The 15801-nt window shown below is 37.8% G+C and overlaps 1 protein-coding gene across 7 annotated transcripts in view; it reads right to left on the bottom strand.

The window, feature by feature from the left end:
- Window positions 1–15801, bottom strand: part of RAPGEF2 (Rap guanine nucleotide exchange factor 2) — a 183648-nt gene that overhangs the window by 104668 nt on the left and 63179 nt on the right. For all 7 annotated transcript variants that reach the window (XM_035323554.1, XM_035323558.1, XM_035323560.1 and 4 more), the window contains one exon: window positions 3400–3483. In XM_035323554.1, coding sequence (XP_035179445.1) covers window positions 3400–3483 — 84 coding nt within the window. The remainder of the gene's footprint in view (window positions 1–3399; window positions 3484–15801) is intronic.

Here is a 15801-nt window from a genome sequence, read left to right on the forward strand (position 1 = left end):
GGCTGTCTGAATTACCCTAACCAAAAATCCAACCGAACACAGCACATTCTCTTGATATTCTACTCATTGAAGATGGGACAGGGGGACGCTTTTTATTTAAATTTCACCAGCTACTGCTGACCCATCATTCAGCAAAGACTGAGCTTGACCAAACCATCAGAATGGGTCCTGCTGGTGTAGGGCTGCTGTACATCTCCAGGGTTCTGACCTCGGCGCTCCCTGAGTAAGTTATTAGCAGCAAAGCTTTCTCTTCAAAAAACAGCCTCCTATCAAGGCTTAAATAATTCTTCTGAGAGGAAGAAGAGGTATCTGTGGCCAGTCCTTAAGAGACGGGCTTAAGAGATGCCAGCACAGCCTAAGAGGGGCTATGGCAGGGGCAGGTAGGGGGATACCTGCAATCTGAACAAGCCCTTGGCACCCTCTGAGGTCCTTCCTGAGAGGGCAGGACATGGCCTGAGGAACCCAGGCAGAGGGATTTACTGCAGGAGTGCATGGCAGGCTGCAGAGATGAGAGGGTAATTCTGAAGTAGGAGAAAATTAAGGGGTTTGGATGGCAAGAAGTTTGGAGATGGGAGGGGCTGGGGGGGAGGGCGTACTGATTAAACTGAGACCTTGGAAAAGAAGTTAAGGAACGAGAGCTTTCTGAGTCATTCGGATTTAGTGGAGAAGAACATGCTTTCTGCTCCTACACAGCCTCTCCTCAGCTCCATCCTCCTCTCTTACTCACAGCTGCACATGTTGCAAAATTATTTCCTAGTGGTTTTCTCAACTGACAAAGATGAAAGAGATGAAACTGGAAAAAAACATTAAGTCTAAATATGAATTTACAGTAAGCTTATTCAAGTGACATTGCTTTGGCCAAACAACACATTATTTACGTCCCCTCCTATTACCTGAGGTCAATAACTCATGAGAACTTGCTGCATTTAGCAGAATGCATCAAATTCATGGGTTTGTTTTTTGTTATTGTAGGGTTTTTGTTTTGTTTTGAAAGAGTGGAAAAACACATCAAGACTCCCAGATGACACAAAAGTGAAAAAGGCTCTTCAAACAGTTATTCCTGTGTATGTGTAGAAGGTCAGTTTAAGTAAGCTTTTATCCAGTAACTGCCTTTTGCCTACTTTTGACCCTACTCTTTAGATTTCAAAGTATTTCCCTACTAGTTCTTTCTCATCAGCAACCTTTTGAGGTCTCACCCCCTTTTTACTATAGCACCACAAAATTCGACATTAGCCCCTTCTGCTGAGTACAAACCCCTTTGGGTTATCTTATACACAAGCAATGCTTTAACAATTACTTCCATACTCATAAGACATTTTCTGTATCATTGTTAATCTGTCTCCTGTACCCAATCCCAATAACTAAGCAGCTTACTATTTCCTTAAGAGCAATTCACTACACACGTAAGTAACGCTGAACAGCTTAGTTTTCTTCTCAAGCATTTGTTTTAAAAAACTAAAAATCATTTATGACCCACCAATATTCCACGTCAGAAATTTAACCTGATTTAAGCCCTCTCTCACTTTCCCCAAGTTTCTTCACCACAGATAGGCCCAAGGCCCAGATACTGCAGCTTACTCATTCACAATGTAAAAAATCCTGACAAGCTTTGTACTGAATTTAAATAAGGTCCTCATCTATCCTCTTAATAACCATAACCTCTCTGCTGAGCGAATCCTCTTACTAGAATGACTGTTTTTGCTCTCCAGTCATACTTTATCTCACATCATTAAATTCAAGATTCTTAATTTTCCTTTCATGGACTTGTTATGCTATCTTTGTTAATTAACAAATCATCTCTCTTGGATTTGCTTCCCAAGATACCGGCTTTGGCAGCTACTTGACTCCATCCAAAATTATAAAACTCTGTAAGGCCACATTCTATACTTGAAATTCATCAATATGAAGTCTCTGATTTAGACACTGTCCCAGATAACATTTCTCCATTTGTCCATGCAAGCAATCCTTGAATGCTTTTCTTAGACAGGATCTGCACTTTTCTGTTCATTCTCCCCGGAAGAATCACAAGCTCATTGTTTATCTTATAAAATTTCACCTCTTATTGAATGTCAAAAAATGCCTGAAGCACAAGTACTGCTGCATTTCAAAGGAACATAAGATTCCTGTGACAGACTATATGAACCACCCTAAATTAATTCAGATATCATGTATCCCTTCTCCTGGCATCTAAAGGTAGCACTTTCTGCCAGCTTTTTTTTTTCCCTTTGGAGATGACATATGGGACAATTTTCTTCCATCTGCCAACAGCAGGGATCCTATAATCTGTTGTTGTTCTATTTTTTACTATAACCAATTTTGCACCTTTAGCATATACTGTGCTGTTTGATGGCACATCAAATATGCCTTTTTATCTGCAATGCCTATCCTCTTAAATATGCAAGATATTTGCTTACACCAAAAACATACCGATCGTCATCAAATGGAAGTCCCAAGACCAGCATCCTTCTCCCATTGAAAGGCAGATTTGAATATTTAATTGTTTGTATACCAACCAATGATAGCTTTCAATTGGCTTCCCACTGTTTAAAAGCCGTAAGGAAGTTTCTAGGGGTCATTCACTCTTTCTGCCTTTCACAAATTTTACTGTGTGTTATTTACTTTACAGGAACCTTTTATACTAGTTTGAATGAATATGCATATAACCAGTATTTTAAAGTGATTCTGTTCTGCTTCAACTAAAATCCTTGTTGTTTTTCTGCATGTTTTCCATAGCTCATAATATTTTGTATTTTTTACTGAAGTGATACAAATTTTGACAGTCTCACACAAACTTTTCTCTTCCCCCATGTAAAATATCACTTTTTATTGCAAATTCATTTACACAGAGCATAACCTTAAAGAAAAGTAGCAAAACTGGCAGTAATATGATCTAAGCATATGTTAAAACACGCACTGAGGACTTGTGCACAGTAAGTAAAACCTCAGAAAATCATAGGATGATTTATGATAGAGCTTATATATCATAGGATATCCTTATATATCATAGGATATCTATATATCATAGAGCCTATATGTCATAGGATGATATATGATAGAGCTTAACATTTGATTATTCACAGGAACAGTCTACCCAGGACTTCATTCTGTTTTGGGGGTTTAGGGACAGGGTGTTTTTTTGTTGTTGTATCATTTTTGTGTTTGTTTTTTTTTATATTAGCAGTCTTTGATGATGCTTTGGGTGTTTGTACAGTATCAAAAATGATGGGCTTTCAACTCTAGCAGCAGGCATAAAATTACTACAAGCCAATAAAGATAGGAAGAGCACGTGTATACTTCTGCACTTCTATTAAGCATAAAAGTTGCCTTTTAATTCTAGAATTTCTCTACATTTAACACGAGGGTTTTTTTTTAAATGCAGTTTATTCACGGCTGACATACCTGCTCCTTGGAAGAAACATAGATTCTTTAATGAAGACTGAACCAGACAGCAGGATATACCAACAGGTACCAATATCATCAGGGCTGCAATAAAGAAGAAGACAAAGTAAAACACTTGATTTAAGCAACTGATAGCACTACCAAATTTCCAGTAGAAAGAACATCACAAAGAGCCAAAAATGCTCAAAATTCCAGAAGATCCTAGTTCAATCATTTACAGAACAATTTCTTCAAACTAGTCCAATTTCTACCTGCAAACATATACATTATTAGAATGCCTCATACCACATATTTCACTTTTAAAAATGCTGGTCTATCCATTTGGCAACGGCACAAAAGTCCAATGAAATATAATTGAAAGTTAACAAAAGGAAATCAAGCTGTAGTAAATACATGACATTGTATTCTGTTGAATCCATTACTTTCCTCTTGAATCTTTCACTCTATAAATAAATAACGCCTCCTTTCCCAGTTCACCAGTTCTAGAAATCTTCTCTCCTTTTCTCATGAAATCTGCCCCTCGGCATCATTCTGCCTTTCCACATAGTAAGAGTGTTCTGGAAACATTTGCAGAGCTAAACCTATGTAAGACTTGTAGTCAACCTTATCTACTGCTACTACTTACTGCCTAATTGGTGCTTCTTCGCAGCCCAAGTATAAACTGCTAATAAAAATGTATTATCCCTCCTCTCACCAACGAGGGACACAAGTGAAGATGTCATGCAGTCCCAGTTCATTCTATCGTAGATTGAGAACTTGCTACTTGAGTAATACAAAATCTTTCTTATAGGCTTAGATTCTTTGGTAAGTTTAAGTAATGTTTAGCTTGGAAAACAAAGTAGTTTCTTAAGGTTACTAGAAATAGCTGCAGTAGAAATCTTGTGCCATGTCAACAGCCTGTACTCAGAACGCCTGTACTTTACTTCAGTTTTTGCCACTCCTACCGCTTCTTCCAAAGCAGTTCAATAAATGGCATACTTGAATCCAATTAGTAACTGTGCTAGTGTTCTTAGCCGAAAACTATGTCCCCAGTGACACTCTAAGAGATGCAGATTACTTAATTAATCTGTAGCACCTTCATTTTTTAAAATTACACGTCTCAAGTCTTTAGCAACAATTAGTTCTAACTTCAAGCAAGAACAGCCCACATCCTTTAATGACGATGACAGCATAGTATTAAAACCCAACCTCAAATGTAAGTAGGCTATGTGCAGTTAGCAGCATGTTTTTTATGTGATGAAACCAGATTTTAAAAGCACCTGCATTGGCAGGGTCCTCAAAACAGCAATGCCATTTCCTTGACACTCCCTGTGTTGTGCTTTCTAAAGGGAAAGATGAAGTTAGAAAGAGAAAGGGAGCTGGCCTAAAACAGCCAAGAGCAAAACGGTGAACTCTAGAATTCAGGAAGTTACTCTATTCCCATTTTACACTGTGCAATACAACCATGAGTTAAAGGACAAACACCAGAAACATGAATTAACAGAGGAATTAACAGAGGAAAATGAGGATATCGTCTATGTCCAAAAACCAAAACCCAGGAACTAACAAAGATGACGCAGCCAATATTTCTTTTTCTATCAGCCTGTGACCAAGCTGGCAAAACAAGCATGGCATTTAGGACTGTGTGGTACTGCAGTTTGTACCATATGAATGTATTTGCTCTAAAAAGAAGCAAGCAGAGTAAATACACAACAATAAATTTTAAAAGCACCTCAGACAGTGTATCACTCTTACTACCGATTTAACAACATGAATGAACTTGGGTCCAGCAACCAAGTCTTCAAAGTTTTTGTGTTTTTACTGATCTAGAAATTTACATCAGGAGCTTCTGGCAAGTGAAGCTACACCAGTGCTCCTCTACAGACGTTGTGTACGCATGTGCCCCACCTATACTTCCCTAGAAATGCAACCATGCATTCCACCCTGGCTTTGTCCACGGGAAGGCTTCAGTAAAAAGTTGCAGGGCTTTTACTTTTTTGATACACGAGTTTATTGAACATTAAGTCTGTAAGCAGTTCTCCAGGCCAGTCAAAAATAAATCGGCAAAACACCTCTGCTGAGAACAAGTACCATAGCAAGTCATAGAAGGTAACAGCCTCTGATGTACCTTGTGCACAGATGACTTCACAGCTCCCAGTCAAGAAGCTAATTTAAAAAGAAAAATAGGCACAAAAGCTCTCTGGAAGGCAATGTGTTTTGTTGCTGAATTCACACAAAAGCTTACTGCATAAAAGGAGGCAGTACCTAGACTGAAAACACCTGCAGGTGACAAGGGCAGAAACTCATCTAGGTTAAAGAGAGGGAAAGTCTTCTCTGGGGAGTGAAGACTTAATATCTTCAAAATGAAGACTTCAGGAAATACTACTTTATACTGATGGACAATAGGAAATTAAGCACTCACATGCCATTACAGCTAAGACAACAAACAATTTTGATTTACATAATTGAAGTGTTTCAGCCTGACTTTTTAAAAACGTGCTTCTCATGGTTGCTTCTTGCATGGATCTACGCTGCCCTCAAAATTGTTAGTCCAGAAAAATCAACAGTGCACATAGATACAGAGAGGCAGATTAATGCAGAGAAAAGCAGCACTTCAGAAGACAACATAGCTCTTAAAAGCATAAACATCTCATCTCACCTCAGTAAAATCACACATCTATATGCACACTTCCCCCCAAAAGAAGTCCTAAGTTGACATGCATATAACCAGCACTGCTGCTGAACTGCAAGTCCACTGTTTTTTTTTTTTTTTTTAAATGGATGCCATTCTAAATTCTAATCTGCACCAATCAGCATACTTGAAAGTTTCTAAAATAGTCATTTTCAGCAAAGGCTGCCAGACTGATTTGTTAAACTGATTTCCCAGGTTCCTGGGAAGTAACTCTATTAGGATTTCAATGTTAATTTTTCCACACACATAACAGTGCATTATATTATCACTTAAGTTGGTGGAAGTATTTTGTTGTTGTTGTTGTTTTTTCCCCTCCTTTTCCTAAAAATTATTTGACTGAGCAAAAATGTGTAGTCTGACAAAAAAAAAAAAAAACTGGGGTCAGAGGCTTTATGACCCTAAGGCAAAAAAAAAACTACAAGTTTTGTTTATGCTTGTACAGAAAGCCATTTCCAAGAACTGAAACAAGAATAAAAAATGCCTTTAAACCAACAGTCAAATATTTCAAATTGTGTAAAATCTCCTAATACACAAGCTTTTCTTTTTCCTTCAAAGGCCAATGATCGATTTAAATCCCTCTGCCATACCATCTATTCATAAGGGGCTTTAGCTATTTTTTCTCATTGGGCACCTTTAACTCCAAAGAGAAAGACAGCCACAGGTTTTCACAAGCATCGGTCAATATGTTCAATACCCAAATCCAACCTTATGCTTCTTTTGAGTCTAGCTTTCAGTCATTTAACAAATAGTTATAATGAGCATACATTTAACTGTCGTGGCTTAAGTTTTTCTTACTGGATTGCACAGACCATGACTTTTCACTCACTTAATCATTCAACTCTTTTTTTTTTTTTTTGGTGCCAATTCAGGGGTTTATGCATTTCACTTTCCCTGAAAGGAGCAGTTGTTGCTCCTTCTCATTTACCTGTTACCAGCACCATACTTTGTCCACTTTATGTATAATCAAAAAAAAACATACATTTATTTGACAGCTGAGGGTGATGATACTATCCCCTCAAGTTTGATTTTGGTTACCTGATTGGTTTTGGTTTCCTTTTATGTGCACATTGGTAGCTTATTTATACTCATGTTTGCAGATCTCTAAGCTCTCCTAAGCATCATGTTGTGCAAAACAAAACAATTCCACTGTATTTAACTCCTTAGTTATCTGAACAAAGGTGTATACACATCTTAACATTGCTGTGTCATAATGTGGAAGCTTACTACTACATAAGATTAAATGCATTAAAGATACCTTCCTCAAAAGATACTGCGTGTTCTTACAAGCTTTCAGTGCCAGCCAACAAAGCATGATAAATATCTCCAAGACAGTCTTCAAGAGCAAAAACACTGATGTATTTTCATCTCTTCATCCTTACAGTTACTGGTGTCTTAATATAGTCTTGAACAAAACATCTTAAGAAAACACACATGCCAAAAACACATTCCTTTCCCCCGAACACACATTTCCCTCCAAATTAAGGCACAGACAAACGCAAGACTGATCTACTCCTTTTATATAAGAATATATTTAACTCCTGTGCTCCTCAACCCTTGCTGCACTTCACTTGTTTGGAATTAAACCTTAACAAAGCTATTTTGGCAGCCAGCTGTTTTGCTAGACAGTGCTGTTACACAAACGACATACAATCTTTTCATTTTAAGGATCCTGTGCTTTTCACTACACTATTCAAACGTGAAGTGGCTTTCCATCAGGTTCCCACATTTTTTGTGCTGTGATTGACACATTCGTTCAACAACAACGCATCCTGCATTCCTCAGGACTTTTGTGCCTGCAAGGAACTTCCGAGGAAATACAGTTTTGACCTACAAAAACACTTTTTCAAGCCACAGGACGACTCGTGCAGATACCTTTTTAGCAGATGCAGAATACTCATTTGAAAGGCTCTCTCTGCGATTACATTTTACATTTTGTTTTTAAATAAGAGTGATAATTTTAGAGAAGAAACCTAATCCTAATTACTGAGCTTTCTTTAACTGCTAGAATACTGCCTACCACTGGTGGTCCACATAGAAACTGTTTGTCCTCCTGAGGATACTGTGTCAAAGGGATGACAACAAACTATGCTTAGAAGTATTTTGTGGAAAGGACATCTCTTGGTTTACAAGAAGGCATTAACTGCACTTAGGCACTTCATCCAGCAGTGGCTGAAGCAGGACTTTTCAACATTGAGTTTTCTAAGGGTGCCAGTGCTGGCCAACACAACCACCTTTACCAACACAGCAGCTGTCCGGAACTACAAGACTAGAAGTGCAGTGGAAGATCTACTCCACCCTGAAAGCAAAGCCCTCCCAACCTGGACAAGCAGCACTTCTCCCACGTCGCTTGGAGTTCCTCCCTCCCTCCCTGCTAGTGAGCAGAAACACCTGAAATCAAGACAGACATTGGCACAGATTGTACATTTCTCAGCAGGTATTCACTGATCTTTGCAGGCAAGAAACGCTTCACTTGTTGGCCTTAAATGATGGCATACATTGTTTCAAATATGTAGGACTGTAGGAGTTTCTTCATTTTGTTCTGGGTTTGGTTGTATTTGTTTTTTTGTTTTATGTGTGGTTTCTTTTGGTCTTCCTTCCAGCTCATCTACTGTTCTGGGTATTCATCTGGATGAAAGTCAGAACTGTTCAAGTTACAGTACCTACCCAAGGGAGCACACCTGTCCACCTCCCCAAGTTGCAGAAAAGACAATTTGTGACTAAGAAAGAAAGATGGCACAGGCAGTTTATCCTGCTGAGAAACAGAACTACATCAACCCGAAAGTCAAATCTTAAGAGGTAGTTGGAGAAAATCAACGCACGTGGTCATTCTGTCCTAGCTATGTTAAAGCCAACAAGAACTCAAACCTTGGGGATTCCCATCCAAGCTTTACAGAACCAGCAGGGCTATAGGCAGGATACCAGTCACACTACAATTACACTTGTGTTACCACGCTAGGATTACATTACTGCTCATGGGTCTACATCCTTTAAGAGCACTCAGCTGCAGTGCAGAGGAAAATCTGAAACTCAAGAGCAAGAACTGGTCTTCAGCGGAAGACAGGATTTTTATTCATAAAGACAATGAAAGGACTCAGGTACCACAATTTAATGGTCTTTTAACATGAAAGTGGTGCAAAACAAGGTCAATACCAAAATAGCTACCACCATGCAGACTTTTTTCATAATTTACACTTAAATCAGCTGTATAAAACCCAAATAAAGCTACATAAAACCTGACTCTAATATTACAGCTTTTGAGGGCAGGGGATTTCCTGGAGAATCTATATTTAATTTTCCGGAATGAAGAAGAGCATGACTTACGTGAATTCAGGAACTAGAAAAGGAAATCCAGAGACTGGTTTGTAATACCTTCCCCTTAAATTTTCCTCCCTAGCTTCCTTGACGTAGTCCTTTTTACGCAGCTACAATCTGCAGCCAGACAACATACTTCTCAACTTCAAAACTGACAGAAAAAAGCTTAAGACAAAACTTTGCAAAGTAAATTCATAGTTGACACTCAAACTGTCCAGTTTGGAAACTTCATGTTTCCAAACCATAAAAAAATGCACAAAAAATAACTTGTTTCAATACACGTTCCCCACATGTACCAGTTCTAATGGGCAGTATCATACAGAAGCAGAGTTCTTCCAATTTTAGCTTTCAGATTCCTGATCAAATAAGGTACTGAAAAAAACTTACAAAATGCTCAGGCACAATGAAGACATCACTCAACCTACTGAAAGACCCAATAAATCCCAATATCCAAGCCATCTCTAATAAGTCCTTATTTATCCCGACAAGTCCTGATGCATGACTTTTCTTTAAAAATTCTTTAGAAATAGCTACATGTTAGGGCCATTGCAATCTGCACATGACTACTTGAGTGCATGTGGTTTCACTGGGATGATGAATGTCACACATACGTACAGTGGTGAGAACTTGCAGTTCTTTGTGATGGCTGCTGTCAAACATGCTTTATTTCTGTCAAATGAGACTTCACTTCAGTGGCAATGTTCAGCATCTGGACTTGAAAGCATATGCTAAACAGAAGCCTTTGCTGCCTCGACCACTTTCTCATCATGTTTCTCAGATGACCCATTTAAAACAGCAAAGAAGTTAAGGAGTACACAGGACTCAATGGAAGCAAGCTTGGAAACTGATTGCATATAACTACTGCTGAGCTCTGACAACAGAAGCATCATTCTCCCTTCAACACTGGATATTCAATCCACTGCTCAGCAACACCACTAAATCAAACACTGACACGCAACAAAGTTACTTTCAAATTTAGAGGTACGATCCTGTATTTTCCAAGTGACTTCACAAAAAAAAAAAAAAAGAGAAATTGGCAAGAACATTTTCTTGGTTGTGGAAGACCTACTTTGTTGGTTATTTTTGGTGGATCATTAAAATTTCAACTACTACACAATTCAAGGTTTGTTTAAACTGTATATAGTACCGCTCTTACAGCTATAACTTTTGTAGTTATTTTGATGAAAGAAATGATATCGCAAACCAAGACGTACCTAGCAGATTACACTTTTATGAACTCATACTCAATATAAGTTGGATAAATTTCAGAGCACAAACACAGAATAATTCAGAACAGACACTGTTCATACTCCCAGGTCTCCACTTGAGGAACAAAGGAAATTTGACATGTCAGAACTGGGACCTCCTTCAGGCATTTTAATGCTACACAAGAAGAAATTAGAAGGAACATTGCTCTGCAGGCTTATGTTCCATAAGATATTGTTTCAGCAGATTAATCTGTCTGTTTCTCTTTGCTCATTTGAACTATCCCCTGTATGCTGGGAGCTATACATAGTGTAGCATTTGTTTAATTGAATAACCATTGCCACAATTAGACTTCAGCCCTAAAGTGGCTTGGTATGTCAAACATATCTTCCAGTTAAACAGTTCTCTCAGGTAGACATCTTTTTGCCCAAAGAGCCTACCCACTAGCACTCCTTCATTGCAATACTCAGAATAATTAAAAAATTATTTACTCATTGTCAGAATCATCTGTAATCTTACTTAATTAGTTATGCAGATACCTGGTATCTGCAACAGCATTTTAAATATGCTTCGTGACATTAAGAAGTATATCCCAAACACAGAAATATAACATGTTGGATACTGAATGTGTCTGCCACATAAAATTTCAATTTTTAAAAAATAATGAATACATTCAAGCTATGTTTATTCTTACTCCATATCTTTACTCTAAATAAAAGAAAGTCAAATTATATCCAGTCATAAAACTGTTAACTCAAATTAGAGCTTCTAATTTTCATTAAATGAGTATCTTAGCATGTATATTTCAACTTATGTCTGTGGTTATCTTTTATTAATGGACATTAGATGAAAACTGGTGTCTTGTCTCCTGGTAGCAAGACTGGGAAACAAAGAATAAATGAAGCATTCAGTCCTGGAAACAATTCCTCGGTGTATATGAAAGCGTATCATGAGGAGCATGGTTTTCTTCAGAGTATTTCATTTGTTTGTAATCTCTTCCATTTAAAAAAAAGAGTATCAGTAAAAATCAAACAGAAAATTCAATCAAATCAGATTATTGCAGTTTTGTTAGCAAGTACTAGTCTGTTAGACTTAGCTGATTAAATAGATGATTATTAAATACATAATGCAACTGTATGTGTATAAAAATATTTAATCTAGCTGGTCTATTGTCATTGAAATCTTGGTGTCAAACTCGGACAGTGAATTACTGCTTGTTGATGTCAGAGAGGAGACATTCAGTACAAAAAATACATAGTCTCCTAAATCATAAGGAAACGGATGACAGTTGTTGTAAAATAGTATGATCTCGCAACCAAAATATTCTGTGGTCATTCTAGCCAGACAACTCTGCTATTAAATTTTATTCCTTTAAAATATTTCTCCAAAAATCAAGGCTTCTATTCTCAAAATTACAGCAACGATAAAAACTTGATAGCTTTTAGTAAAACATATACCACGAGGAAGCTGCAAATTAAAATCTCTTCAAAAACTTCATTTTAGTCTTAAAGTCTCAAAATCAGGTCAAACAATAACACAAATTTGGAACTGACTATGCAAAGCCAACAGACTGTAACATCGATCACTGACACTATTAGGAAGCCTTGATTCCCGTGTCTGCTTACAGAGACCTAACTGCCAAGTCCTTGAATGTATTTGTTTTAATGATATACATTGCCCAAGATATTCCCCATGGAAAACATATCCACAAGAAGATGTATAAACTCAGGGTCCTGATTTACTGCAGTGCAGAACTGGCAGTATCCCAACGCTACTTGGGCAACAGCCCAACTATAAGCAGGTATAATGCACCTTTAGGAATACTCTAAGGGGTAGGGGGAAAAAAAGAAAAAAAATAGACCAGCCATGCTGTGGCAGTTCTTTGCATTATTAAACTACTGTACGACTTCCACAGAAATCTATGGATGCATAAGCAGAATTAATATATATTGCCTGAAGATGTCTACCTGAAAACTAGGATGCCGATACAGAGAGATTCAACAGATGTATTCTGAGTTTACTGTTCATTCAAAGCATCTTAAATCATTTTCAAAATGTCTCATCTTCCTAAGAAGATCAAGGAAGATATCTTTTGTAGGGATTTTCTGAAGTCAATAAATAACATTCAGGAAAAAAACACAGTAATGCAGAAATGTGACCTAAGTCTCTAAATCCAGTACATCCTGTTCAAAATCAAAACTTCTGGTTACATGCAAAGCATTAAGAATACAAGAGAATAAATATTACTGATCACCAAGAATATCACTAATGGAAATGTCAGCTTGATCCTTACACACTCCTCTCAGTTATTTCTGTAATGTTGTAGGCTTCAAGCTTAATATTAAAAAAATATAACTTTATATATAGAGATCATATCTGTACAGAATAACTTGTCTTTAAGATACCACCATTATAAACCTTTGTAAACATGTTCAGAACATACAAGCACACCTCCCTAACAGAACTGTCAGAAGACAATTGCAGTGAGGCGGGCTCTGCAGAGCTGTTCTGCTTAAAGATCCTGCACCAATAGCTAACCAGCAACCTTTTAGCTCATCTTTCTTACACTTCATTGCACAATTAAGTAAGTCTATGCATAACTGGAAAGCCACTTTGTGGGTTTTTTTGGTTGGCTGGTTTTTTGCTGCTTCTATCCTTTTGAAAGTCTTCAGGCAATATTCTAGTGTGAGAGATCCATGAATTTGCTCAGCATCACTCTTACTGTAGGACTTCAAAAATCAACTCTAGGGTTCCCATTCTTAAAGAATCCAACAGATCAATTTCTCACCTGACCTTCTCTCACAGAGTGACTGTGTGTTAATGACATAGACCTACAGCTGCAAGCAAAACTCCATTTTAGCAGTCTGGCTAAGACACACCAGGACGCTTTACAAACTATGTCCAGAATCCTTCCTCAGCTGTGTGCGCAATGCATGACCCATGGGCAGATCTCAGCCCGTCTCCTCTCCAGAAGAGCAGCCTGCCGAGGATGTCCCCAGCAGTCTCTGCTCTGCCGCCACCTTCCCGGCTCCTGAGGGCAACAATCTAACACGATCTGCCCCACTACACAAAGCTAGTGCTGTCCAGTATTTAAAATGTTCTTCTCCACCTAAAAAAAAAAAGATGTCAGCATTTATATTTAAGAAAACTAAGTATTTTAGCAGCAACTAAGAAAATCATTCTCCTTTATTGCCTTTCCAGATTTAAATCACCTCTGGCTTTGCTGACCAGGCCAAGCTGGTGCTGGAGACCTCCTCACAGCGAGCCCAAACCAAGGATTTGGGGGCTGGAGATTTGCCGCAGTGATGTAACTCGGAAATGATATAACCCAGAAAACTTGGCTAAGACTGGATGCTGATAACACAGCAACTAGACCTGAAAATATCCAAAAATTTGAAGTTAGCCTTTTCACAGCCTTCTCCGCTTCTTATACCCTTCCCCCCAGCAATGATTTTGAAACTTTATTATTATAGATTAAGACTGTATTTATCAACTAAAATATTCTAACAACTAGCAGCCTCACCGTAAGCACTGCAGTCTTGGCATGAGCATATGTTTTTCATGTCAGTACTCGATTGTTTGACAAGAGAATAAGGAAAGCAGCAAGAAAAGATATAACTGTGTAAAACCACCTACTAACAAACTCAGCCAACCTAATCAGAAATTTAGAAACTCTGAGACTGTTGTTTTTTATCTTAGTTGTGGACATTCTCATGGTAATAGCTTAGTTTTATGCTAATATTTTCCTTTTCCCACCTCCAGCTTGTACGTCCACATTCTACTTTTGTTTCACAATACAGACCACTGGGAAAAAAAATTAAAAGACAAAAGGTTGCACAACTGAATGACGTGAGAGTACACAAAAACATTGGTGTTAAATGGGAGATGCTTCCAACCACAGACCTTAACATTAAAATTCAAGATGCACAGGAGACAAATACAGTTCCTTTAATACCTGTCCTTTTCTAACAATCAGCACTACCAAAACAACTGACATATTACTGAATTGCTACAGACTGAGAAATTTGTTACTGATACCAGCTTAAATCCAAACTAAGTACCTCACAATCTCCTCAGAAGGGACACACGGTAGGTAGAAGCGTATCCCTATCAGGTTGAAAAATTCTCTAAAAAATAAAACACTTCCCAACAACTTGGGTTGAGTTTTTGTTTGTTTGCTTGTTTTTAAAACAACATAAACAACAGCTGAGTGAGCTCCAGGCTCAACTGCACAGAAGTCAAAGAGAAGACAGGCACGAAAACATGCTGTGCTGTAGCATGGCAATTCCAAAACACTGAGGGTGTTATCATTGAGTGCCTTCAGAAAGCAGGTCATCAAAACTTAATTTTTTTCTGCCTGTCAGATATCTGTAGTGAGGAAAACGGGGAAGCTTAAAGATATACAAGACTTCCTTACACAAAGAGTAAGCCAAAGAGCACCGAGATGCACTGATTTAGATACCAAGGAACATCTCTGCTAAGGCATTCCTACAGTCAGTCTAATCCTCCTATACCACATACAAGACAATTTTTGCACAATATTAAAACACAGCTTTAGATAGGGCAATGACTTTGTTCCATCTAAAACAGAAGATGACAAGTTCTGTTTCAAATGGACACGCTTTTTAATTACAGCACGGGTAAAAATTGCAGGAAGAGAACCCTCGTGTGTACTGGGGACACCTCACACAGGACTTGGGAGGCTCGAGCAAATGAGACGCTTTCAAATACATACAGAAATACTAAACAGCATGGCTGAAAACCAAATCCAGCTACTGTATGACTAATGAGGGAGGAAAAAGGAAAAAAAAATCAAAAGCTTAGAAGTAAAATATTTATTGCCAAAGATCCCTTTCTGCTACCATAGCAAACATTTAAATTTTGATCTGAAAAATTCTGTTCTACTCTCCAGAGTACTCTCCAGAGGTACATGCACCATCTATCTACAAATCTCCTAAAACTTTGGTTTCCAAGAAAAATGTTAATTAGAAACTTACTTTTGGATATGACAACTATTACACAGCTATGAAAAGAAGTTATTTTTTTCTTTGAACTACCCACAAAATATGTATCAAGTGACCAAACTAAATATTCTTTAACTGGGATTTTTAGGTAGATTTGAATAAAGGAAGCAGGTATAAAAAGCCAGGTATGCGTGTCAAGTAAAATCTCAATTCTGTAACTTTGCCTTGAAGGTTTTAAGCCCTTTTATC

This window comes from Oxyura jamaicensis, chromosome 4 (genome assembly GCF_011077185.1).
Source record: "Oxyura jamaicensis isolate SHBP4307 breed ruddy duck chromosome 4, BPBGC_Ojam_1.0, whole genome shotgun sequence".
Taxonomy (NCBI): Eukaryota; Metazoa; Chordata; class Aves; order Anseriformes; family Anatidae; genus Oxyura; species Oxyura jamaicensis.